Here is a 27,172-nt window from a genome sequence, read left to right on the forward strand (position 1 = left end):
TTAGCTCCATTCAGTTCAGCTGGACTCAGCACAACTCAACCCAGTCCATCCACCCATCTCTTCATCCATCCATGCTTTCAACAAGTATTTTTGAAGTACTTTTCTGTGTCAAAGTCTATGCTGGGCTTGGGGATCCACCAGTCGACTAGCCTCCTCGGTCTAATCTAAATGGTGTATTGTGGTGGAGAGAAGATTGGACTTTGAGCAGGATTGCCCTATGTTTGCATCCTAGTCCTTCCTCTTATTTACTGCCTTGGGGAATTTCGTTAGCTTATCTGGGCCAGTTTCCTCATCTTAAAGCAGGAATAATAATACCTACTGGTGGAATTTTGTCAGGATTAAATTCATAGAAGGCGCTCAAAAATGGTATCCATTCCAAATGCAATGGATGAAAATAAACCAATGAACATCACTGGGAAGTTTCTAAATACAGCAAACCAAAGGATCCTATGGGTTTTCATAAGGATAAAATAAGTCAGTTACAAGGATCAGGAAACACATGGACGTCAGACATTTAAAAGCAAAAAGACAGTAAAACAGATGTTCTGGTCCTGGGTAAGATGGCAGACACACCTATCACTCTCTCATGGATTGCCTTTATAAAACCTGAACAGAAGGATACAGCAACTGTTTGAAGACTCTGAAAAGTAAATAGTAGCAGGCAGATTGAGGAAGACAGAATTCAAAGTACAACCAAACCAGAAATGTGAGTATCCATTTTTTCGCTGGAATACCCAGTTGTGACTCAAAGCAGTGTGACAGCAAATGGCAACAACGGCCTGAAGTGCCTAAAAAATGGAATATTATTCAACAACAAATTATTGATTAATGCAGTACAATAGATGACCTGTAGATGCGTTTTGCTAAGTGAAATAAGCCATATCCAAAAGACTGTGATATGATTTAATTTATATGACATTCTAGAAAAAGCCACACTGTAGGGACAGAAAACAGATCAGTGATTGGCAGGGGATGAGGTTCAGGGAGGGGTTGACTGTAAAGGGGTAGCATATGGGAACTTTTGTGATGGGAAAAAAACATGGTATCCATTAAGTCCTCTCACTTTTTCTTTAACTTCTTTGGACCTAAAGGAAAGACTAAGCAAAAAAACGACCCAAACTCACCCCAACACAGGGAAAAGAGATGAACCCACTAGTGGGGCAGAGGGGGGGCACCAACCATGATACTGTGGTCCTACCCCTTGTTTCTGCCCCGATTCACCATGTCCCTCGTATCCCTTTGGACGTCTCTGCTGAATTATTTCTGGAAAATTGCCTTGAAATTTACCTAAGTTACTTGATTGCATCCTGGGCTCAGGCTGAACCTTGATTTCTTGTGTTCAGAATCAGGACTGTGCATTTGAGCACCTCCATGTCCCTGTGCCAGCCCATCATTCTGAACTCATTCTCTTTCCAACAGGGCAAAGATACGGGGCATGGAGGGCAGCCCATCATTCTGAGCCCATTCTCTTTCCAACAGGGCAAAGATACGGGGCATGGAGGGCAGCCCATCATTCTGAGCCCATTCTCTTTCCAACAGGGCAAAGATACGGGGCATGGATGGAATGGTGGCAGCCTACCCAGCCCACCAGTCCATCAGAACCTCAGGAACAGCATATTTAGGGACGTCCTATAGTACTGATAACAGAGGGGCAACAACAGGGGCAAGAGGGAAAAAATGATCAGCAGTACATCCAAGGGTGGGAACCCAATAGAGAAAGTGAAATCACATCAGGGTGAGTTCTCCCCAACCACAGACATATGCTTTTCCCTCCACAGCCTAGACTACCATGTCATTAAACATCAGTTCCCGTAAGTGTCAACTCTGGTCTGAAAACAGGTGGCAAATGAGTCACAGTGATGGGCATTCTCAGGTTCCCTAAACCGAGGAAAACATTCCCTTTATCTCTCGTGGTCCACTGTGCCTAAAATCAGGTCCAGGTTTCTTGTCTAAAAAGAATGCCTCCCATTTAGATGCTGCCCAGAGTCCTCTCACACAGATATTCTCTTCTCTTAGGTACTCGGTGGTATCAGATGCAGAAACAGAAAGCATTTTCATGGAACCCATACACCTCTCTTCAGCTGTTGCAGCTAAACAGATCATCAATGAAGGTAATGCCATTGGAAGGTGGGTGGGAGCAGGGAGAGTCCATAACTCATCTGGGGACCCTTGGAAAGGGCCCACTGGAAGAGGTCAGCGTGCTTCTCAGGTGCTGCCCATCACATTTAAGAGGAGCAGATCCAAAGAAGGCAATTCTGCCAACACAACTCATCATCAACTTTCATGAGACAGAGGTTGAAATTATTATGTACCAGTGTGAATAATTCTCTTGAGTCAGCAACCAGAGAGGCAGTTCCAATCTGCTCCTATGGCCTCCCATTCAGTTTTTCAGTTAATCTCAGCAATCCTCGGGTGGCTTATACTAGAGACACAGACCTGAAAGCCCAAGAAATGACCAGAAGCACCCAGAGAGTTCTGTTCAAAGGGATATCTAGATTTAGATCTGCATTTCCACTAGTGTTTGAAGATGGTTTTCAATCTGAATTATGTATGAGGAGGAGGTGGGGAAAGGTAGAGTGGAGAGATAGGTTAATATGTACACTGTAAATGTTGGAGCAGAAAGCATACTATGTATTTCATTCAAGGATATTCATTGTGATTGGATGGATTTTTTTTTAAATCAATTTTGGGCAAATTTCTTTTCTCCTCCCTTTGCCCTGGGTGTCTCTGTCACCCCTGTGGGGTGGGGTTGGATATAGCAGCAGTTACTGACACAGGGCCCTGCTGGGCCTTGGGCTTCATTTGGCATTCCCTGCTGGTGGCCATGATCCCTTCCCTGGCCCTCAGCTGTGAGAACCACACATGCTGCTCCTTCTCCATGTAATCCCAGGTCTTTCTCAGTCCCCAGGCCGTTTGGGTTCCCACAGGTCCCTGAGGATACCTAGATCTCCTGTCCACCTTACGAGGAGCCAGAAATTCCATTTGCTGGTGCTTGTGATATGGGCATCCTCAGAGGCCCCATCTTCTCAAGGAGCTCTCAAGTTTTTTTCTATTTTCTTTTCCTTCCCTACCTGGGGTCTCTCTTCCCTCGCTCCAAGCCAGGCCTAAGTGGCTTCACCCAGTCTAGATCTCTCTAAATTGATCCCAGCACCAACCACCCTAGCTCTGGAAATTCTTTTTTGCTCCTGTGTGTTTGGGAACTTCCCTCGCCTTCCAGCCTGCAACATCCCTGCTCTGTGTTTTACTCTCTGGACCTCTGTCCATGCTTGGGTTCTTGGTAAGTGAACATCCAGCTTTAGGAGCTGTGAGAAAACCATTTCCTCTCTTTGAAAACTTCACTTTCAAGCCTATAGAATGCTATGGATATGTCTACAGGACATTGCACATGTAGATTGAAATCTAAAGCTAAGCAATGCCTTTTTTTTTTTTAATTCTAGGTTTTTATCTACTCTCCCCTTGTCTGGGGCATTAAGCCTAAGTTTCCTTAGTCTTAGTGGCTGACAGGTGGTGGGGGAAGAAAAAATATATGACAGAGAAAGGAAGATGGATCAGGTGATATTTCAAAACATTGCCCTCCTCACTAGTGATCAGAGGGATAAAAACGTGGGTTGAAGAACTCTTCATTTTCATGAAAGTCTGTATATGCCACACATCTGAAAGAGCTTAGAGGAGAAATGTGTAGGCTTGGCTTTCTTCCGAAGAAACCTTAGGTAGTAGAAATAAATGGGAAGAATTGATGCGGGGAGGGAGGTAGAGTTGAAACAGGCTGAGGGGTGGGCCAGAGACCTCAAGACCTCCAGAGACCTCCTACAGGAGCTGCCAGTAGAAATGAGGGGCTGGAACATTTGTTTTTAAACTGGAAAGGGGAAAATCAGGACAACAACCAGCCATATAAATAGCTGAGGAAGACAGTGCTGTATATTTTAATGAGGCATCAGAGTGTTTTATCTTTTACATGTAGTAAAGGAGAGATGTCTCAGTTAGGAGAAGGAGGGAGGGAGAGGGGCTTTTGCATTTGCTAGGTAGGATCCCAGGAGAGCCAGGGGAGAAGACTGAGTGGTAGAGAGAAGAGGACCGCTTCATCTATTTTTAAACAAAATAGAGCTCTGGGACTGCAGGCCTTTTCTTCTTTCTGCTTTTGAAACGGACATCAGAGAACATTTAGAGCGGAGATCTGATGCAGGGATATGGGGGCCCAGTCAAGTGGTTCAGAAAAGGGGAAAGAGAGAGAAGAGCTGCAGGGAAACGGGAAACGGAGTGCTCAGTCCTGGGTAGAACCCAGAACTCCCAGGACCCGCAGAGCTTGAGCAGTAAGCCAGGCTCACAGACACCTGTTTGTCCCGTGAAGGGCTGGGCCGAGTCTATTTGCCAAATGTGGCTGTGCTCTCCACCCATCAGGGGAAGAGGTGATGCCCGCCCGAGGTTATGGCCAGCGCAGGCCATACTCCTTGCTTACTTTTTCCCTTCTCTCTGTTCAGTGTTTTTGACTCCGAAGTAGTAGGGTTTTGCCCTCCACTATTCTTGTATACCTTCTCAGAGAAAGAAATACCTTACTTTCCCCCCAAATTTGATCATTGGGAACAGAAATATTAGGAGGAAATAAAGTTTCACTGGAGATATGGGTGAATACATTTTGAATTCATTTGGTTTGGTTTTTTTTTTTAAGATTTTATTTATTTTTCAGCAAGAGAGCACAAGCAGGGGGAGTGACAGGCAGAGGGAGAAGCAGGCTCCCGGCTGAGCAAGGAGCCCAGTGCTGGACTTGATCCCAGGACCCTGGGATCATGACCTGAGTGGAAGGCAGATGCTTAACTGACTGAACCACCCAGGCATCCCTTGAATTCATTTGGAATGTGAGCTTTTCTGAACTGTTGGTAGAAAGGCCCAGAATGCTGTTTGGGGACTAGCAGGGGAGTTCACGGCAAATCTTTGCCGCCTGCCAGAAAGTGTGGGACTGAGACTCACAGGTGCTTATATTCCAGTGGGGAGAAGCAGACAATAAATGAAATAAACAAGTAAATTAAATGTGTATGAGAAAGTGATCTGGCAAAATTCTGAAAGTTTTACTTTTCCCAAGTTATCTGCATTCCACATGAAAGGAGTCAAACTAATTGTTTTGAAAGAATGCCATTGATTTATTTGGTAAATGCTTCTAGTTTATGTGGAGCACTGTGGGAGCTGTAGGTGTGAATCAGACATACGCCAGGTACTTAAGGACCTTGGTCTAAGTAATTATCAACCAGCTTTAGAAAAATACAGGAGGGAGTAAGGGAAACCCGTGTCCCTTCACCTATCTACCTATACGGCTGCTGGTCCTGACCACAAGGATCCAGGCCAACGCAGGGCCCACCTGGACCTTCATTAAGTCCTTCCTGGTATTTCAGCCCATGCCCAGAGTCCTAGCAGCATCTGACCTCAAATGCCTTAAATTCTCCTGAGGAACAGGGAGGGCCATGGTATTCTAATTCTCTAATGGGAGTGCTGCCTGTCTTCTCTAGAATTCAAGCCACGGGGAATCAGAGCGGAGGCAGAACGTCCAGGCATGCTGGAGTCAGCCGAGCAGCTGCTGGTGGAGGACCTGTACAACCGTGTTAGGGAGAAGATGGATGACACCAGCCTATACAATACCCCCTGCGTCCTGGATTTACAGCGGGCCTTGGTCCAAGACCGCCAGGAGACCCCCTGGAATGAGGTGGATGAGGTCTGGCCCAATGTCTTCATAGCAGAGAAGTGAGTCTGACTGCGGCAGGTCATGACCCTCTGTCCTACCCTCTCAGCGCCTGAGAGAGATGAAACTTCCCCTGCTTTGAGCAAAGTCCCCAAGAGCTCCATCCAGCAAATTGAGGTTATCTGATGGGACATTTGGAGCCAGTGATGATACTGACTTTTATATGTATTACCAACCAGTGAAAACTTGTACAATATAGTAAGAGGATAAATAGGTTACAAATTATATATATATATAATATAATGCTAATTGAACAATGTACTGATGTGTGTGTATGCACTTCTGCATAGACAACAATTAGACACAATGTGATAAAACGGTGACGATATTCTCTAGGAGATGGTTCTACAGGTGATTTTTTATTTTCTTCTTTAGGTTTCTTTTGAATTGTACAGATTTCCTAGAGTAAACATTTATTGTTTTCATAATCAGAAAAAAATGTTATTTTTAAAAAGTCTGTGAGTGGTTTTCAAAACAAAACGTGAAACCATTCACTCAGGTCCTATTCCTTCAGGATCTTGTCCATGTATAATTGGCACCAATAGGCTAGGTTGTGAAATTAATTTTTGCTGCTCCATGGGCAACTTAATGAGATATTATCCCTGTGTAATTACTCATATATGCAGAACCAAAGCAGGGAATTTGGGGCCCCCATGGCAGCAGGCAGTCGGGAAGATCACTTTGGATGGTGGGGCTCCTACTCCACTAGGAGTAATGAGTTGCCCAGAACCTGGTTCTCGGATCTGGGAACCAAGTCCTAAGTGATCTCTAGCTAAGCTCTGTAGACCCGGAAACATTCCCATCGTGCTCACCAGGGACCCCAGACACGTGCAGGTACCCCGGCTTCTGCTCCTTCTTTGGTAACCTAAGGTCTTCAGGACCTCTTTGAATGAAACTCCTCTTACTTTGCTGCAGCAAAAAGAGCTCTGAACTAGAAACCAAAAACACCTGTCCTTGTTCAGTCTTTTTTTTCTTTCAGTCTTGGGAAGTCATAAAACCTCTCAGGTTCATTTTTATAATCTTCGAATGGGAATAAAAATAGTTGCCCTGTCTACCTCTTGAGATTATGATTAGGGATAAAGTTAAAGAATGCGTGTAAAAGGACTTTGGAAAATATGGCAGGCCATATCAATGTGAAGCACGCCTAATTTTATTATTATTTTTGTCTGCTACTTTTGTGTCCTAACGAAGGTCCATTCCCAAGGCAAGGCATTTTTTTTTAAAACATTTTTTTTAAAGATTTTATTTATTTATTTATTTGAGAGAGAGAGCGTGAGAGAGTGCAAGAGGGGGTAGGGTTAGAGGGAGAAGCAGACTCCCTGCCGAGCAGGGAGCCCGATGTGGGACTCGATTCCGGGACTCCGGGATCATGACCTGAGCCGAAGGCAGTCGCTTAACCAACTGAGCCACCCAGGCGCCCGGCAAGGCATTTTAAACCAGAGATCTCTAGACCAAAGATTTCCTGACAAATCAGTCTTGTTCTCCTCTTCATTCTACCCTTCCCTGCCCAGCTCCCTGTCCCTACTCTCTCTGGCCCCATTTTAGAACCACATTTGCAGTGAGCCCCGGACACGAGAGAGCAGAGAAGGAGGCACTCACCTAGCTCCGGCCTCCCTGACCCAGCCGAAGCAGCCTCCCGGTCTCAGGGGTAATGCACCTTTCTAGCTCGGACTCTGGCAAAAATTGTCTCTGCTTCTCTCCCTGCAGGAGTGTAGCTGTGAACAAGGGGAGGCTGAAGAGGCTGGGAATTACTCACATCCTGAATGCTGCTCATGGCACCGGTGTCTACACTGGGCCCGAATTCTACACTGGCCTGGAGATTCAGTACCTGGGTATGGAGGTGGATGACTTTCCCGAGGTGGACATCTCCCAGCATTTCCGGAAGGCTGCTGAGTTCCTTGATGAAGCCCTGCTGACCTATAGAGGTGAGGCGGGGGGTGGGGGTCCCACCTGCCCCAGGCTGCTAGAATTCCACAGGGGGAGAAGCAACGTGGGGGATGTCATGAAAACCTCCGGATTATCTGTCTTGAGAAGGTTGTTGTCTCATTCTAAGAGGAGGGGAAAGGAAAGGATGATCATTCATCTTATCAATAATTATTGAGGGCCTAACACATCCCAGGCACTGTTCTAGGTGCTTGTGGTGAAAGACACAGAAAATGCCCCTGACCTTCAAATGTCACACCAGAGTGAGGGCAGAGAAAGTTACAAAGAAAAACGTCAGATAGTGACAAGAGTGAGGCAGAGACTAACTAGGATGATGTGTTGGAGTGACTGGCTAGCTCCTTGGGAAGGGCGGTTGAGAAGTCCTCTCTAAGAAGAGGACATTTAAGCTGAGTGACAAGAAGGAACCAGCCATGGAAAAATCGGAGGAAGAGCATTCCTGGCCAGGGCAAGTGAGAGCGCAAAGCTTCTAAAGTAGAATAAGCTTGGTGGGTTCAGGATCAGGGGTCCTGATGCAGGTCCTAGTGCGGGTCAGCACGGTGGGTAAGGGTTAGAGTGGCAGGGGCCGCTTCATGCAGGAAGTTTTAGGCCAAAGTGAGGGAGTTGAACAGTGCCTTGATCTGATCTACATTTTAGAAAACTCTCTCTCTCCTCTGGTGGGAGGGTGGGAGTGGGAGCTAGGAGAGCGGTGCTGAGGCCGTGGCTGTCATCCAAGTTGACCCAAGATGACCTGAGACTCAGCCACAGAGTTGATGGGACACCTCAGTGGGGACGGGCGGCAGCCCATGCATGCCCCGGGGGCACTGGGAGTTCAGGATCCCAGCCAGAGACCTCGGGCTTGAGTCTGGGCTTTGCTTTGCTCTCTCTATTCCATGGGACCTCAGGCTGTTTCTTTCTCCAGGAGAACCTCAGTCTCCTTGTAAATACAACAAAGTTAAAGAGATGTGATCCTCCTAACTTCGCTGTGAGGACTAACATTTTAAAATGCATATAAAAGCTTACTTAGCACAGCACCTGGTAAATATACATGTGTATGTATATATGTATATTTATAAATATATGTATATATATCTATACATAGAATGTTTTATAGAGATTTTTATTAAAATGAAATTCATAAATTTATAAATTTTATGTATATATATATATTACATATGTATGTATATATATGAAATAGTTTTCTCCTCTTTTCAATGCTTAAAACAAACAACAGCCCTTAGTCAGAACCTTAAGAAGTACTTGACAGGGGCACCTGGGTGGCTCAGTCGTTAAGCGTCTGCCTTCGGCTCAGGTCATGATCCCAGGGTCCTGGGATCGAGCCCCGCGTCGGGCTCCCTGCTCAGCGGGAAGCCTGCTTCTCCCTCTCCCACTCCCCCTGCTTGTGTTCCCACTCTCGCTACCTCTCTCTCTGTCATATAAATAAATAAAATCTTAAAAAAAAAAAAAGTACTTGACATTTGAGGGGGCAGTTCTACTAGTGACTCACCCTAGGGAGATGAGATACGCACGCAAAGATGTGCTTACAAGGCCGTTACTCATGGGATTATGTAAACTATGAATGATTAGAAACACAAAGCGTGGATTGGTTAAGTCAGTTTTGATATGGGCATAGACTAGAAAACTCGGCTATCCTTAAAAATGAAAATGGAGCCTTATATTTGCTACCATGAGGGGATGTTTATAACGGATTAAGTGAACAAAACTGAATACAAAACAATACATATGATTTGACACATTTTTATGGGGGGAAAAAAACCCCGCTTTAAAAAGTATATTCCTTCTGACCCAACGTGACTTGAGCGTGTCTGCAAACGCCCGCGGGGAGGGGATTTCTCAGGCTGCTTCTGCAGCGCAGCTCGGCGCGGTGGAGCCGGTGTAGACGCGGCCCCGGGCGGGCAGACCTGGCCCGCAGGACAGTGACTGTCCCCAGAAATGCGGCAACAGCAAGGGCCACGCGGCGGGAGAAGCTGCCCTGCGCGGGGAGGGAGGCGGCGGGGGCGACGGGCTGTGCGAACCCGAGCTGCGCCCCCGGGGCTGGGAAGGGTCTCTTCGGGACTTCGAGAATGGAGGCCGCACTCCTGCGGGGTCCGGGTGGGCTGCCCTGTGGCCGGAAGCAGTGCGCAGGGCTGCCTGGCGCAGGCGGGGGGGGGAGCAGAGGGGGAACGGGGACCCGCTGGAGCCCCGTCACCAGCAGGGGCCTGCGCCCCGCGCACCTGCTTCTCTCCTCCGGCTGCTGGCGGTCGGTGGCATTCAGCCTGCCTTCCCTCCCCCCACACCCCTGCCAGGCAGGGAAAGGACCTTCTCCTTCCTGGGGTTGCCTCTGGGTTGATTCCTACTGCAGTCCTGACGGTTGTCACCATCCCTAAAGCCTTAGTTTCTGTGATTTCCTCTACCCCAGGATGCTGTGGAGTCAGTTCTTAAGGAGGAGAATGGCAAAACTAACACCTGGGCAGGGTGGGTTATGTGATAATCACAATAACCACAATGGAGGATGTTATTTACATTTTACAGTTGGGGAAATCGAGACCCATGAAAGGTTTCCTGACTTTGCCACTGTGTAATAATCAAGGTTCTCTTGGTTGCTAGTAAGTAGAAACCATGTCAAGGCATTAATTACAACAATACAAGAAAACGTCCAAAGACGGGAATGTGGCTCCAGGATCGTCTGAACAAGGACTGTGCAATCTCTGGACTCTTGGTTTCCATCTTCTCTTTTTCTTTCTACCTCGGATAGCATGGCCCTCCACAGGCCTGAACACAGACTGGCTAAATCGCTGCCTCAGTCCCATTTCCAAATCTCCTAGAGAGAAAATTTGCTTGGCAGACTCTGGTCCTTTGTCAACCCTGAATTCTATCCGTGGTGGCAAGGCGGGGAAGGTAGCTTCTAGGCAAGTACTTCTTGTTTTTCTCGAAAATGGAAAGAGGGAACGCTCTGCAGAAAATGAGAATTATGAATTGGGAGAATACAACCCAAAAGCGAGCCGTGTAGAGGCATGCTGAGAATGGAAAGAGACCTTTCTTACTCAAGCCCAGTGCTCTCTCTGCTAGCCATACCCTTCAAACTCTTAGAACAAAGGGACCACATCTAGAGGGACCCTCCCTCCTGCAGTCAGCCTCGCTGCTAATCAAAATGGTGACGGCAAATTAGAAAAAGACCGCTTTCCTCAAGCCATTTTACCGCTGGAAATTTTTCGTCATAACCAAACAAATCTACAAATCTACTCTGACATGGATGTGCAAGGTGCCCCCCAGAGTCGTGCAGAGCACGATCTGCAGAGTGTCAGTGTGGCCTTGTGCCTGAAAGAGGACAGTCCTGTCACCCAGGGCCTGACCACCTGCCTCCCCCTTGTCCTCAGGCCGCCCCTGAGGCTCCACAGAGGAGTCCCAGGGTGCAGGGAACACAGCCGAGAAAAGCATGGCACCCCCAACCTTGTCTCTGCCAGACTGAGTCTAAGGAGCATTTGCTGCCATGTCCTCGTGAGGCAGCTTGGCTGGCTGTGCCTGACGTGTCCTGACGTGAGCCGGCCCGGTGACTCCACCTCCGAAGGAAGGAAGGGAGACTTTGGTGTTGACAGCAGGAAGTGGTGGCCTGGTCAGCCAGTTAAAGGGGGGGTCCTTGGTGAGGGACAGCTGAGCCCGGGGCTGGAGGTGGGAAGAGGTGAGACAGGGAATCTGTAGATGCACCTGCAGCAGCTTTATTCTGCCCGCTTACCTCCCTCTAGTGACTGCTGGCTGTTGGCAGCAATGCCTTTCAGCATTATTGGGCCTCAGGTCCCTTCTAGTCTGGCCTTGGTCTCCGACCTTCTGGGTGACAGACATGGTCTTCACTGATGCAAGACGTACTGATAAAAGTCACCCCCTGCCCATCCCATATTGTTACCTAGGACTCTTAAAAGATTTAACAAACATCCCCAAAGACTGTTGGCAAATAGATTGATGGCAGCCTGGAAGGAGGACTTGTGGTTCTGGGCTGCGTTGTAAACAGCCATCAGAATGAAGGCATAGGAGGCATGTTTGTCAGGCTTATGAAGGATTCAAAGCAGAAGATGAGGCAAGGGGATAACCGATTTATTGAATGCTGGAGTCAAGACTTGGTAAAAGTTTCTATTAGGCTATAAGAACAGGTTATATTGGGTGCCTGGGTGGCTCAGTCGTTAAGCGTCTGCCTTCAGCTCAGGTCATGGTCCCAGGATCCTGGGATCAAGCCCCACGTCGGGCTCCCTGCTCGGTGGGAAGCCTGCTTCTCCCTCTCCCACTCCCCCTGCTTGTGTTCTCTCTCTCGCTGTGTCTCTCTCTGTCAAATAAATAAACTCTTTAAAAAAAAAAAACAGGTTATATTTACCAAAAACATTAATAGGAATTTATAACGTTATCTTTATGTTTTAAAAATGCTACCAAAAAAAACTGATGCATGACTGAATAGCAGTTTTTTGAAAAACCTTTACAGGTTTCAGTTGATATAAAAGATAACCTGAGTTCATTTTAGGACATATCCATCCACATTGCAGCTTAAATGGCATGAGGGAAGCCTCCATGCCCAGAATGAGAGTGGTGAGAGGCCTCTGTGTGGATCAGTCCAAACCTGAAATATACTTGCTCCATCCTGACACAGAGTCCTAAGGAAAAAAAAAACAAAAAACGAATAAAGTTTGACTTGCAAGTTTGGCTAGTATAGGAATGGGACGTGAAAAGATGTCCAAATAATGATTGAGAGACCCAGAATAGCCAGGAAAAGGGGAAAAAATTAATGAAGAATATGTTAGTGATCTTCTTACATATTTTTGTATAAAAGGCCTGATTCATACAGATGTTCGTTATTGACCCCAGAACGTCAGAATGTCAGAGGAGGAGCTCGGATGCTCATTACAGGGAGTTATACTTTGCTCTAACATGCGAAGGAAGTTTCAGAAGAGTAGATTGATCTAAATATGGAGTGAAGGGTGTGTGTGCGCGCGCGCGTGCACACAGGTACGCACGTGTGATACTGAGCTCCCCATCTCAGGAAGCATCCAGTCTCTCTACTGGATGGTGGGTGATCCACATCGAGGATGTTGTAAAGGGAATTCTCAAGTTTTAACTATGCCTGTGGTGCTTTCCCACACCGACAGTCCTGTGATTCATTCATCTTAGCCTCACTTCTTTTCTTCTCTCTCCCCCTTTCCCCCATTCTTTTATTTCTCCTCCCTCCGATGTTCAGTTTGGCAGGAAGAAAGTAGAAATGCACTCCAGTGTTTCAAAAGTGGGGACACGTGTTGGTTCCCTTTCCCGCCCGCCCCGCCCCCCCGCCCGCATTCAGGCAAATGCGGGGGATGCTTGCAGCAGGGCAGGGCACCTGGCGGCCCTCTCTGGGGGCAGTGATGCTCGTCCCTCACAGGACTTGAGCACAGATGAACTCCAGAGGCAAGTAAATAGAGTAAATGCAGCACATCTAAACAGTACCTTTTAACAGCACTTTAACAAGAACCTTTATAAGGCAGCCACTGTTGATACATTCTTGTCCTGTGCTTTCTTGCAGGGAAGGTCCTGGTCAGCAGTGAAATGGGCCTCAGCCGGTCGGCCGTGCTGGTGGTGGCCTACCTGATGATCTTCCACGACATGGCCGTGCTGGAGGCCTTGATGACTGTGCGCAGGAAGCGCGCCATCTATCCCAACGACGGCTTCCTGAAGCAGCTCCGGGAGCTCAACGAGAAGCTGATGGAGGAGAGAGAGGAAGACGACAGCCAGGAAGGGGGGACAGATGAAGCTGAGGAGGGCGAGGACGTGGAGAGCAACGACGGGGCCAGAGTGCACGGCCTCACGGTGCAGGAGGAGAGCGACACCGCCAGCCTCCTGAGCGGCTCCTCCTGGGGGAAGGCCAGCCGGGCGTCCAAGCCCTTCACCCTCATCGACGAAGATGAGGAGGAGAAGCTGTATGAGGAGTGGAGGAGGGGGCAGGGCCTCCCCCCAGGCAAGGGCCCCCCGGAGGGAAATGGCGAGCGGCCCGCCTCTGGCCAGGGTAGGGAGGAGCCCGAGGACCGGGCCTTGGACCGGAGGATCCAGGAGTGGCAGAGCCGGAATGAGAGGCTGCAGGCGGGAGGGCTTCGGAGGTGGGAGGGGGCGGAGGCCGAGGGGGAGGCCGGCGAGGCCGGCTGGTTCGGGAGGAGAAGGCGGCGGCACACGCTGAGTGAGAGCCGCCCCTCGGAGAGCGTCAGCAGCCGCAACCCCCGGGGCCCGCAGCCGCCGCTGGAGACGAGCGGCCAGGGCGGCAGGGTGACGGGCCGCTCCGACTCAGTGTCCACGGACGGCACGTGGGACATGTGGACCCAGAGGCTGCTGGAGATTGAGGAGGAAGCCTCCCGTCGCTACCGCTCTCGGAGCACGACGGAGGGGGCGGCCACGAGCCCGGAGGTGGCGAGCAGCGTGCGAGCGGAGGACCAAGAGAGCGTGTCTTCGGAGGCCTGCTCTTCCTGTAACTTCTGCAGCAGGACCCAGGACAAGCTCACTGCCCTGGAGAGGTGGAAGATCAAGCGAGTCCAGTTTGGGTTTCACAAGAAAGACTTGGGGGCAGAGGACGGCAGCAGTGAGCGAGCCGCCGAGGAGGCGGAGAGGGAGCCGAAGGGCTCCGACGTGGACCTGACGGCCTACCGGGCCTGGAAGCTGGGGCACCAGAAGAAGGTGGGCGGCGACAGCAAGCAGGAGGTGGCGGCGCTCAGCAAGGGGGAGGACTCGGCCTCGGCCACGGCCAAGAAGAGGCAGCGGAGGCTGGAGCTGCTGGAGAGGAGCCGGCAGACGCTGGAGGAGAGCCAGTCCGTGGGCACCTGGGAGGCAGACGGCTCGGCCGCCAGCCCGAGCATCCCCCGGGCCGCCGTCTGGGCGGCAGCTCCCTCGGTCAGCGCCGAGGACGCGGCCTCAGTCCTCAGCGCCCAGAGCCACGGCTCCCGCCCGTCTCAGGCTGGAAGCCACGCAGGGGGGTGCTGGGCCCCGGCCGCCGGCGCGGCGCCGCCTGACCTGCCCGTGGGGCCTGGGGACACCGTCTCCGTCGCCAGCATTCAGAACTGGATCGCCAACGTGGTCAGCGAAACCCTCGCCCAGAAGCGAAACGAAATGCTCCTGCTGTCCCGCTCGCCGACCGCTGCGAGCACCGAGGCGGCGCCGGCGGCCCGCGGCCCGGGGGGGGCCCGGGCCCCCTTGCTCAGTGGACGCGGCAGCCCCGCGCCGGGCGGGGGGACCAGCAAGCCGCTCTACAGCCTCTTCGCTGACAGCGTAGACCTGAAGGAGCTCGGCCGGAAGGAGAGGGCGATGCAGATGGACCTGAGGGAGAAGATGTCCGAGTACAAGATGGAGAAGCTGGCCTCCGACAACAAGCGAAGCTCCCTTTTCAAGAAGAAGAAGGTCAAGGAAGAGGAAGGTGATGGCGTGGGTGACAGGGATGAGGACACCGACAGTGCCATAGGGAGCTTCCGGTATTCCTCCCGCGGTAATTCCCAGAAGCCCGAAACGGACACGTGCTCCTCCCCGGCTGCGTCCGATCGCTGCGCCAGCTCCCGGAGGGCCGGCAGAGAGAGGCAGGGCAGCATTACCAAGTGGCTCAGCGGCCTCGGGACAGAGGACAGACCTCCTCCCCCGAGTGACTGGTCTGCAAGCGCCAGGGGCAAGTACACCAGATCTTCCCTGCTCCGGGAGACCGAGTCCAAGTCCTCGAGCTACAGCTTCTCCAAATCGCAGTCGGAGGAACAGGACACGTCCTCCTACGAGGAGGCCAATGGCAACTCTGTAAGGAGCACTTCGCGGGTCTCTTCTTCCTCTACCAGGGAGGGCAGAGCGGTGCACAGATTCTCCAGGTCAACGTTCAGTGAGACCTCAAGCTCCCGGGAGGAGAGCCCAGAGCCCTACTTCTTCCGCCGGACCCCCGAGCCCTCAGACGGGGAAGAGTCTCCGGAAGCGCAGCGGCCGGACTGGGCCAGGCCCAGGGACTGGGAAGATGTGGAAGAGTCCTCCAACTCGGACTTTTCTGAATTTGGAGCCAAGAGGAAATTCACTCAGAGCTTCATGAGGTCCGAGGAGGAGGGAGAAAGAGAGAGGATGGAAAACCGGGAAGAAGGGAGGTTTGCTTCAGGGCGGCGGTCCCAGTATCGGAGAAGCACTGACAGGGAGGAGGAGGAAGAGATGGACGATGAAGCCATCATTTCGGCCTGGAGACGCCGGCAGGAAGAGACCAGGACGAAGCTGCAGAGAAGGAGGGAGGATTGAGCTGGGGCAAGGTGGACCTGGGAGAGACGGAGAACATGGGAAGAAGCCACACAGCTTAGCACAGGGCTCTGGGCACACCTGGCCACCGCCCGTCAAGGCCACCGCCCATCAAGATGTGGAGAGGATCATCGTGAGGGGCAAAGCCTCCAGGAGAGCCGTCAGGGTGAGATCTGAATGCTAAGCCAACTGACGCCATTTTCTGTTGCCCGATGTCCTCTTAGGCTTTGACCCTTCACTTCTGTACCCGATAGCGTTCGGCACTGATGGGAGAGGTGAGCTCGCCATGCCACCAAAGCTTGTCAGAAATTCCAGCTCACGTCCAGGAAGACGGAATGCAGGACATGGTTCTGTTGGTGGAGGTTTTATGAGACCCAGGAAATTTATCCTGTGCCAAGTCTCACCTCTCCTGGCAAAGCTGAGTTCTGGGTGTTTCTTTTAAATGTTTGGGATCTCCATTAAAATGGCATGTTGTCTAACATTTCTCCTTCATTCTGGTCACTTTTAGCTCTTTGAACCCACCTTAAAAGACACAGATGGGTGATCATGAGCCAGCCTCACCTTGTTCCATAAATGCTATGTCTCCAGACAATACCACTATCATCGCATTAAAACAGTAATCAAGTATTTCGTCTATGACACAGTGTAGCGGGAAGACAGGAGAAAGACCCATGAGAGTAACAGGGAATTAGAGGGAGATTAGGTTTTATTGTGCTGAGAGTGGTGAGACCTAGGCAGAGAGGAGTCCCCGAACAGCAGAGAAACAAAAGCAAACTATGGGGTGGGGAGTGGGGGAGAAGAAAAGAAGCCCAATACGAGGAGATGGAGATGTGGTTTTATGAAAGCTTGCCATCACCCTTGCTTTTCATTCCTTGGAGGATGATGGTACCATGGGAGAGACTCCAGTACGGGGCTCCCCTTCTTGCTGGATTCCAGTTAGGTTTGGCGGGTAAGTGACTAGCATGAGATCACAATCTCCTTCTAAGGAGAGAGAGGTCAGGGTATTCGTCCCCCATACTCCTCTGCCAGGTTGTGAGTGGCCCTTGGCCCACGGTTGTGGCTCTTGCCAGGCTCTGCAAACAGCTCCTTCACGTTGTCCCTTCAGCCCTCGGGTGCTATCAGTTTCTCACATTACTAGTACCTGGGTGCTTTACTCTTCCTTCTTGTCCCCTTAACCCTGCCCATGCCTCTGTGCACAGTTCCTGCGTTAAACTCTCATCGGTTTCCAACTGGGGCGTGCCATCTGCTGCGACCTTTACAGACACAACACATACCTTTGAATGTCATTCAGAGTCTGGAAGGCTGGAGTGCAACCTATCATCCTATTTGGTCTAATTCAAAAGTCATAGTTGTGATCCTAACACTCTAAAATCCCTTCAAGCTCATCAAAAATCACATAAAATTTCTATTGATGTGCTTTCCCAAAATAAAGTCTGAACTCCAGGAATAAGCTGAATTCAGAATCCCAAATTCTCAGACAGACACCTCTCTGAATACAGGATCCTGAAGGAGCTGTTCTTGGAGACACAGCAAGAAAAGGCCTCTCTCCAGAGCTTGACCCTGCCCCTCTCTGGTTTCTTCACAATCCTGGAGTGCTGGAGAAGAGCAGAAAGCGGATCTGAAGGGGCAGAGAATTACCAGCACAGAAATGGATACGTTTAAATGGCAAGGCCATGTCTGTTAGAGCCTCCCCAGTGATGTTGTTCTAAATGACGGAACACTGCACTGACTGCAAGGTCGATCTGCTCTTAAGAATTAATTAATGATTGGAACAGGGTTTTAGCTACACAAAACCAACTGATAGAGCCAGTAATTTTGTTTTACAAGAAAGAAAAAGAGAAGACAGATCTGACTCTGCGTCCTTCGAATAGTCCTGAGTTGTGTAGAGCTTGCTAGGAGAAAACTCCCACAATAAGGAGAGAAGAGTGTGCAGAAGGGGGCCCCACAAGAGTGGAAATCCTGCACAGAACTCTGAGGTGGGGGGTGAGAAAGAGAGGAGAACAGAATTTGCCTCAAAGGTGAGGCCCTGGAGGGTAAATGAAAACCTGGAGGCTGTGAAGAAACAAGGAATATGGGCAGCATACTAGAATGAAAGCGAGGGCACACCCAGATTAGGGTAATTCGAAGGGGAGGTCCATAAAGGAGTCATTTACAAAGCTGTGGGTGAGTGTAGTGGGATAGTGTGCACCCCAGGGCCAAGGGTCACATCCCTGGGCCGAAGAGGCAAGCGCATGGAGCTGTTACCAGAACCCTAGAGGCAGAGAGGGCTGGCTCTGTGGGGAGGCTGTCTCACAAGAGCTGATGCCTTTGGTCCAGGGAGCCAGCCTGGCCGGACCCCACGGGGAAGGAGCCAGAGGACTTCGGGCTCCAGTCTCCTGCCCGTCTCCCCACAAACCAAAACCCAGAGGCCAGAGAGTCAGTGCATGCGGTGCCCCTGATGAGCCTCACGGGCACAGAGGAGGGTGGGAAGGCTGGGGCGTGGGGTTGAAGGGGCCAACAGAAGATTGCAACAGCAAAGGCAAAATTTGGGGCCAGTGCGCCAGTTATCCTGTGACCTACTGTTGATGCTGGGTTAGGAAGACTCTGCCTTTGGTGTTAGGAATGTTACCAGAAAAGGGATATGCATTTCTCTGGACTCTCTGAAACCTTTACACCTGGTGTGGCTAGGGAGAATTAGTAACCAATGACAAAGGAGGGGTCTAGGCTCAATAGTGTGCCAGATCCATCAGAAGAGCGTCGTTCACGGACGCTTCAGACCACACAGCCACGTTTGTCCCCTCCCAGTCCCTCTTGCCTGTAGCTGGGCCAGGAAAGGCCGCCCATCACATTTGCCCCCTTCGTTCTAGTCCCCTCACGGCTCTGCAAACCAGGCCCCCCCGCCCACCACCTGGCTGTTGCAGCTGCCTTCCTAACCAGTTTTGGCCTCACCTCTTTGCTATCCAGTCTAGAACCAAACTAATCTTCCCAAGGTTCCTAATTCTGGTTCTTTCTATTACTCTCCTTAAAAACTGCAGTGCTCCCTACCGCCTATGTAATGAAGCTTAAATTCCTTCACTTGGCCTTCGAGGGCCCCCTTCTGCTGCATTTCCAGCCCTATCGGTTGCTCCCCTCACGAGCCACACCTCCCACCACGTGTGAGCAGCACGCCGTTCCACACCCTCTTCTCATGCTCCGTCTTAGGCTGTCCTCTCTGCCTCGGGCACCCCATCAGGCCCTACCCCCTCCCTGCTGCGGCCCCACCAGCCTCCAAGGTTCTCCTCTGCTGCTAACCCTCTTCCAGCCTCCCTGGCCACACGAGTCTCTTCCTCCTCTGAAATCGCGCAGCGTTTTGCTTGCACTTGTCTTTGATGCTTACCCCAGTCTGCTTTTTATTACAGGAATTTGGTACATAAAGATAAGAATGTCTTTTAGGATTATTGTGGGGTTATAATTAAATAAGATACTATTTTAATATACCTAGACAGGTGATGGCATACGGTAGAATTCAGTAAGTTGTACATTGTTACGTGTAATTCTATAATAACAATGTGATTACTGTTATAATTATTATAGACACAATGTGGTAAAGTGGTTAAGAACACAGCTTTGGAATCCAATGGAAAAACAGCCAACACTTTATTAAGTGTTTACCATGCTCCAGGCATGACGCTAAGAGCTTTAGCATGGATTATCTACTTCTCTTCAAAATCTTACCCTTTACTTTTTTACTTCATTTTTTTGAAGCATATGGTGTGCTAAACACAGTGAGAGGCACTGGAGATTCAGGAGAAATCAAGAGAGATGAGAACTTGCCCTCAAGGAGCTAATAATTTTAGGGGTGCCTGGGTGGCTTAGTCATTAAGCGTCTGCCTTCGGCTCAGGTCATGATCCCAGGGTCCTGGGTTCGAGCCCCACATCGGGCTCCCTGCTCAGCGGGAAGCCTGCTTCTCCCTCTCCCTCTGCTTGTGTTCCTGCTCTTGCTCTCTCTCTCTGTGAAATAAATAAATAAAATCTTTAAAAAAAAAAGGAGCTAATAATTTTATTAAGGGAGATAGGTGGTAAACAAAGAATTTTGAATATTTAGAATATTATTTGTTTATTTATCATCCACCCGCCTATCTATCTGTCTCTACCTACTAAAATGCAAGCCCCAGGGTGCCTGGCTGGCTGAGTCAGTGGACCATGGGACTCTTGATCCTGGGGTCATGGGCTCGAGCCCCAGTAGGGCATAGAGCTCACTAAAAAAATAACATAAAATAATAAAATGCAGGGCGCCTGGGTGGCTCAGTTGGTTAAGCGACTGCCTTCGGCTCAGGTCATGATCCTGGAGTCCCGGGATCGAGTCCCGCATTGGGCTCCCTGCTTGGCGGGGAACCTGCTTCTCCCTCTGACCCTCCTCCCTCTCATGCTCTCTGTCTCTCATTCTCTCTGTCTCAAATAAATAAATAAAATCTTAAAAAAAAAAAATAAATAAAAAATAAAAAATAATAATAATAAAATGCAAGCCCCATGGGGGTGCCTGCAGTTCACTGATGTAGCTCCACACCTAGAAGCCAAACCTAGGATAAAAGGTCCTCTTAACAACCTTGTGTTGTGGCTGAAGAGAAACCAGCCCAGTAACACAGTGGAAACAATGGTGGGTAGGGAGTGCGGTGGCCATAGGGTGATCAGGAGAACATCTTTCTGAGGAGTTGAAACCTAAACAATGAGAAGGAGTCAGCCAGGTTAGGACCCCGAGGAAAGACATCCCCTGCGAAGAAACTGACGGAGACGCTGGGGCTTAGTGGGGTGAAACCATGAATGACCCGAGGCCATATGGCAACTCCAAGTTGAAGCCAAAATGCAAACTGAGACGATCTGATTTCAGAGACTACACACTGCACAGAGTAAGTGACGTCTGTAAGGTGCTTAGAGCAATGCCTGGTCCATAATAAATGCTCAGTAAGCATCTTTTACATCCACTACTGGATTGGAAATTTTTAAATCAGTCTTGTCTTAAAAGTGTAGAATTATTGATCAGGTAGTTAATTAATGATTCAGCATGGATCATTTTTAGGACCCAGAGAAGTCCATTTGTTTCTGGTTAGTGTCAGAGTGATCTCCTTCCTTTCTTCTCCCCCTGATGAGTGAGCCAGACGGTCAGGGGGTGATGGGAGAGAGAATGTCCCAGGTACTCAAGCACTGACGGCAGAAAGCATTTCTCTCCAAGTCACAGTGACACTGCAGTTGCCCCAAAGGAGGCCAGTCTTGACCAGTGGCCACACGTCCAAGGCGGAGCGGAAGCTGGTGTGGAGAGCAGGGAGGGGAAAGCAAAGCCAATCCAGAAGCCGTCAGAGTTATGACATGTCCCAGCCCAGCTCCGGGCCAGCCACAGCCAGCCTGCTCGGACCTCACTCACAGGAGGCTGCTAAGAACTGTTGTGGGAGAAGTAGGCATTCCTCAAAGGAACACAGAACAACAAAGGCCCCCTGCAGCAGGCAAAAGGGCGGACGGCAGGCATGACTCACTGCCCTCTGCAGGACTTTGAGAAGACTTGGCTTACATGGATCGTCACCTTATTAAAGTTACTGGAACAAGAAGACAATGCAAACAAGCCCTCAAACAGGAAGACTGTTCCTGCTCCTGGCCCTGGTGGCCCCAAAGACAGAACCCCCTTCCTCTTCTTTTGGAATTGCATTTAGACAGGCAGCTGACCACCTCTGGGCCTGGTCCCATTTAGCCCTGCCCACCAATACAGCTCTGCAAAATCCCTGTTAACATGCCCCTTTCACAGATGCGAAAAGTCAGATGTGAAAGGGCGAAGTGATATGCCCCGAATCACAATGTAAGTAGCGGAACAAAAATTTGAACCTAGGTATGTCTGATTTTAAAGCCACGATCTCTACCACACCAATTTGCCTTTACGAGAGATCTATGCCCAGGGAGGGATTAAAACCGAAATTGCAGAGAAATCTGAAATCTGACTGCAGGGCTGCATCCATCCAGAAGGTGCAGTCTGCGAACAAAGCCGGTGCTCCCGTCTGCCTCCCTCCATCCTTTGTGTTAGCCGTCTCACTAATAAACAGCCCAGTGCAAAAAAGTGTCGGGAAGATGACAAGCACGGAGCCCCCAGGGACTGCTCTTAAATGGGAGCCTCACCTAAAGGATGGGATGTTCAAAGGGGTTCAGTTTTCAGCACGCTCTCTCCTCCCGACTCCTGGGAGAGAAGCTTTCATTCCAGGGAGTCACAATATTTGTGCGTATTTCAGACAGCTTTCTCTTTTTAAAGCTGCGCAGCTCAGGTAGTTTTGTAGCTCTCGATTTATCACAAAGGCTGTGGGGGGAGATGGCAGAGAGCTGGAGGGCCCGTGCGCACGTGTACGTGTGTGCGTGACAGAGACAGAGAGAGACAGAGATGGAAACGGAGAGAGAGAGAGCAAATTACTCATCACCACAGTGTCTCAAACAGAAGGAAAATGCCCCCTGCTTGATAGCAAAGAGAACTTCACCTACAGCCAACATTTAGACAAATGGGTCTACTACTAGACCATTCAGTTGACCTGTATTATAATATATTGTTCAACAACAGTTGGGACCTGCCATAAAAGATCTTCGCTGGTTTCATCCATTCTTTCCTACTTTCATTCAACCAGCATTTAGGGAGTACTCACTAGAGGACAAGAATTGTTCTGGGTGCCGGAAATGCAAAGAAGAATGAAACACAGTGTCTTTCTCTGAAGAGTGTGACTGCAGTCTGGTGGGTTCTCTGACAAAGAACGGCACTTGGGAGCCCAGAGGCAATTTTGGCTTGAAATCCCAGCATTAGACTCATTCCTTTGAATTAAGGCCTAGCTGCAGTTAAAGTGTCTGTGAATTAGGGGTAACTCAGTGGTGTGGATTAGCTGGTCTCTTTGAAATGAAACAGACCCTGAGAAAATAAGTTTCTATGAGGAATATCAAAAGGTCCAGGAGCCCATAAATGGTGTCAGAGGAATAACAAGGGCAGCATGAGGCCATTTTGCAAATCAAGAAAGACCCCTTTCCTTCCTTTCTCCTCTCTATCGCTATAAGTTTCTTAAGATATACATCTCAGTGCATGCTGCAGGGGATCACAAGACAACACAGCTCACTTAAAACGTGCTGGCCCTCCACTCCAAGAAATTTTCTTTTTTGAAAACTTTCTTATTTAAATTCTAGTTCAAATACAGTGCAATATATTGGTTTCAGGAGTACAATTCAGTGGTTCATCACTTACATATAACACCCAGTGCTCATCATAACAAGTGCCCTCCTTAATCGCCACTGCCCATCTAGCCCATCCCCCACTCACATCCCTCCATCAGCCTTCAGTTTGTTCTCTATCATTAAGAGTCTCTTATTGTTTGTTTCCTTCTCTCTCTCTTTTTTTACCCCTTCCCATATATTCGTCTGTTTTGTTTCTTAAATTCCACATATGAGTGAAATCATATGGTATTTGTCTTTCTCTGACTGACTTAACTTAGTATAATATACTCTAGCTCCATCCATGTCATTGCAAATGGCAAGATTTCATTCTTTTTGATGGCTGAGTAATATTCCATTGCATCTATATACTACATCTTCTTTATCCATTCATCCATCGACAGACACTGGGGCTTCTGTCCATAGTTTGGTTATTGTGGACAATGCTGCTATAAACATCGGGGTGCATGTACCCCTTTGAATCTGTATTTTTGTATCCTTTAGGTAAATACCTAGTAGGGCAGTTGTTGGATCATAGGGTAGTTCTATTTTCAACTCTTTGAGGAACCTCCATACTGTTTTCCACAGTGGCCTCACCAGTTTGCATTCCCATCAACAGTGCAAAAGGGTTCCTCTTTCTCTGCCTCTTCACCAACACTTATTGTTTCTTGTGTTGTTAATTTTAGCCCTTCTGACAGGTGGGAGGCAGTATCTCATCATGGTTTCAATTTGTATTTCCCTGATGGTAATTGGTATGGAGCATCTTTCATGTGTCTGTTAGCTAGTTGCATGTCTTCTTTAGAAAAATGTCTATTCGGTGTCTTCTGCCCATTTCTTAACTGGATTATTTTTTGGGTTTCATTTTGATATAAATTTTGGATACTAACCCTTTATCAGATATGTCATTTGCAAATATCTTCTCCCATTCTGTAGGCTGCCTTTTACTTTTGTTGATTGTTTCCTTCTCTGTGCAGAAGCTCTATATCTTGATGAAGTCCCAACAGTTCATTTTTGCTTTCGTTTCTCTCACCTCCGGGAGATGTGTCTGGTAAGAAGTTGCTAAGGCAAAGCTGTCATCATCAAGACAGTATGGTACTGGCACAAAAACTGACACATAGATCAATGGAACAGAATAGAGAGCCCAGAAATGGACCCACAACTATCTGGTCCACTAATCTTCGACAAAGTAGGAAAGAATATCCAATGGAAAAAAGACAGTCTCTTCAACAAATGGTGTTGGGAAAACTGGACAGCTACATGCAGAAGAATAAAACTGGACCACTTTCTTACACCATACACAAAAATAAATTCAAAATGAATGAAAGACCTAAATGTGAGACAGGAAACCATCAAAATCCTAGAGGAGAACACAGGCAGCAATCTCTTTGACCTCCGCCAAAATTTTCTTTTTTTTTAGTCTGTGTGTCAGCAGTTCAGCCAAGCCAATCAAAGTTTTGTTTTGTTTTGTTTTTTTAAGATTCATTTATTTATTTGAGAGAGAGAGCAAGTGGGGAGAGGGCCAGAGGGAGAAAGAGAATCCTGAAGCAGACTCCGCACTGAGTGTGGAGCCAGACTCGGGGCTTGATCCCAGGACACTGAGATCATGACCTGAGCCAAAATCAAGAGTTGGCCGCTTAACCGACTTCACCAACCAGGCACCCCTAAGCCAATCAATTATTTGATTATGACAATTGTGGAGTTTTAGGTCATAATGTTTACTTGACACAAAAATATTGTTTCTGCTCTGATTATATACTGGATGGTTTTTAAAAATTGCATTTATTATCATAAAATATTTTCACCACCACCACAATAATAAACAATATGAACTAGGCCCTCTGAACTCTGGCCTTGCAGGCCTGACCCTCAGTGAAGTCTCGGCATTAAGACTGAGTCTTGTCCAGATGAATGCCACGCTACTGTGCTAGTTGGCCGTCAGATCCCCATAGTACCTTCATTGTCGCCACTTGCCTGGCAAAGCCAACAGTATTTACTACGAAAGACGAGTGAGCAGGACAATTTAATTCCAGGGACAGCATTCAAATTTTCCTTCCCTTTAGCCCATAAAATGTCATTTCATTAACTTGTACATCCATCCATCTAAGAAGACTATCATGCTGTGTTTATTTCATTATGATAAAGCTAAGAAACAATCAAAATTATAGAATAAAATGGCTTCAGACATTATACTTCCATCTTTTTTCTTGTTAAATAAAATTATGTTTCTTCAAGTCTGAAGCTTTAAGTCAACTTTCAGAAAATCTCCCCTCTACATCTTAGCTGCATGGTGGTAGAACAAGCTACCCTCCGTCCCCTGATTTCTCCACAAAATCTTTCAACTTGTCATTGAGAGTCATATGCCACCCAGGTTTCCAGGACTCACCAAGACCTTCCTGTAAGCCAGAGTTGGCATATCTCAGCCTTTGTGACTCTACATCATCTCAGTGATCTAACAACGACCAGAAAAAGGCATTTTAATCACCATTTTGCAGATGGAAAAATAGGTTCGGGAGTTAAAGAAATTACTCAAGGTCAATCAACTGGGAAAGACAGAGTAGGGAATCCACCATATAACTTTGAGCCTAGATCCCAAATTTCTTCACTGTGCTTCGATTGATTTTAGTTCTAGATCCAAAGCAATATGTGACAGCATTTCGATTATTTTACTTAAAAAATAATTAGTTAATAATTAAAATGTAACTACTACATAGCAGACTTTTCTTGATGATTTTTCACATTTTTTTACTTCAATGCTCACCCTCTAGCCATTAGGAACTTTCTAGAAAATTATCAATTTGCTTGGGGTGATTTTTAAAATTTTAAATGAAATTCTGATTTTTCTCAAGAATACCTTTAAATTTCTAGACAACACTTCTCCCCCTCCCAAGCCTTTTCTGGAATAGTGATAAATTTTTGCCACATTTTGCGAATGGAAGAGTTGAACTCAAGATTGGTTGGTTTAACCCCATGATTAGTCTTAAACAAAAGTGTTCTCTTATTTTCCTCAGTAAGGAACTGGATGCCTCAGCCACCCAATCATTTGGGTTTGTTTGTTTATCAAAGTCTGCTTTGCTGCTCTATGTGATACTGTGTGCTGGTCCCTTAATGTTACCAACGATGTTCAATACCACCACCGGTGGAATGTCCACGGGCACTATGCATTCTTTTATTTCATATTCACAATAGTCCTCCGAGACAGGCATTTCTCTACCTACTTTACAGGTGAGGAAATGTGTTCAGAGAAGTTTAATTACCTGCTCAGTGTCACACATCTAGACCGGTGGGACTGACCTTAAAACACATTTCTGCCTGACTCTGGAGCCAACACCCTCTCTCATACCTTACTTGGCCTCCCAACTGCAAAATGCTCTAGCAGGTATGACATGGGATCTTGAAAGTCCACAGACTTTTCTGATACTCCTACATCATTTTATCTACCATTCCCAGATCCCCAAATCAGGGACTAATATCATAAATCAAACCTGAGCACATAATTTTTAATTGAGTGGTCTATAATATTGATGTCTCCCCAGCTGGACATCCTGATCATGTCTGGGGTTGATCTGAGAGCATCTGTTATTTTCTGGAACAATTTTCTCGTTCGGCTTTTAGCTTGCTGTATCTCCAGATTTGTTGGTGCATGCCACAAACATCACTAATACCTGTTGCTTGAGAATGTTTGTGTGAAGTGAGAATGGCCTCCGCTGGAGATGCCACTATCAGCTTATTTAATTACATCGCTGCTACTCGGTGTTCCAGGGACTTTGAAGGAGAGAAGGGAAATTAGCCCTGCTGACACTGTTCTGCTGCGGAGGCACTTCTGCCAATAAAAGAGATCTATGCCTGTTGCGTACAGGGATTCCATCACAAATCACAGGGACCTGCAGCTAAAGGGTTGGTAAGATTAGTAACTTCTGCAGACTTCTGCTGTCATTGAGAGTAGTTGAGGCTTACAGGGGGGTTTCATGGCTCTGGTCTGACAGAAACATTGAGGATAAGAAACCCCCCCAGGCCAAAAGAGTTTCCTGTAAGACGACAATTTCCAGGCTGGAAAAGACAAACCCAACGCCCATTGATGAATTAGAGAATCAATTAGAG

General features: G+C 48.3%; 1 protein-coding gene across 1 annotated transcript in view; it reads left to right on the forward strand.

Moving 5' to 3' along the window:
* The window catches only part of STYXL2 (serine/threonine/tyrosine interacting like 2), a 30,612-nt gene extending 14,238 nt beyond the window's left edge, over window positions 1-16,374 (forward strand). Inside the window, exons 3-6 of the mRNA XM_081824524.1 lie at window positions 2,017-2,111; window positions 5,499-5,730; window positions 7,436-7,653; window positions 13,185-16,374. Of these exons, the coding sequence (XP_081680650.1) occupies window positions 2,017-2,111; window positions 5,499-5,730; window positions 7,436-7,653; window positions 13,185-15,898 (3,259 nt within the window). The 3' untranslated portion in view covers window positions 15,899-16,374. The remainder of the gene's footprint in view (window positions 1-2,016; window positions 2,112-5,498; window positions 5,731-7,435; window positions 7,654-13,184) is intronic.
* Window positions 16,375-27,172: the final 10,798 nt, after the last annotated feature.

This window comes from Leptonychotes weddellii, chromosome 6 (assembly GCF_054177405.1).
Source record: "Leptonychotes weddellii isolate Sample4059 chromosome 6, ASM5417740v2, whole genome shotgun sequence".
NCBI lineage: Eukaryota > Metazoa > Chordata > Mammalia > Carnivora > Phocidae > Leptonychotes > Leptonychotes weddellii.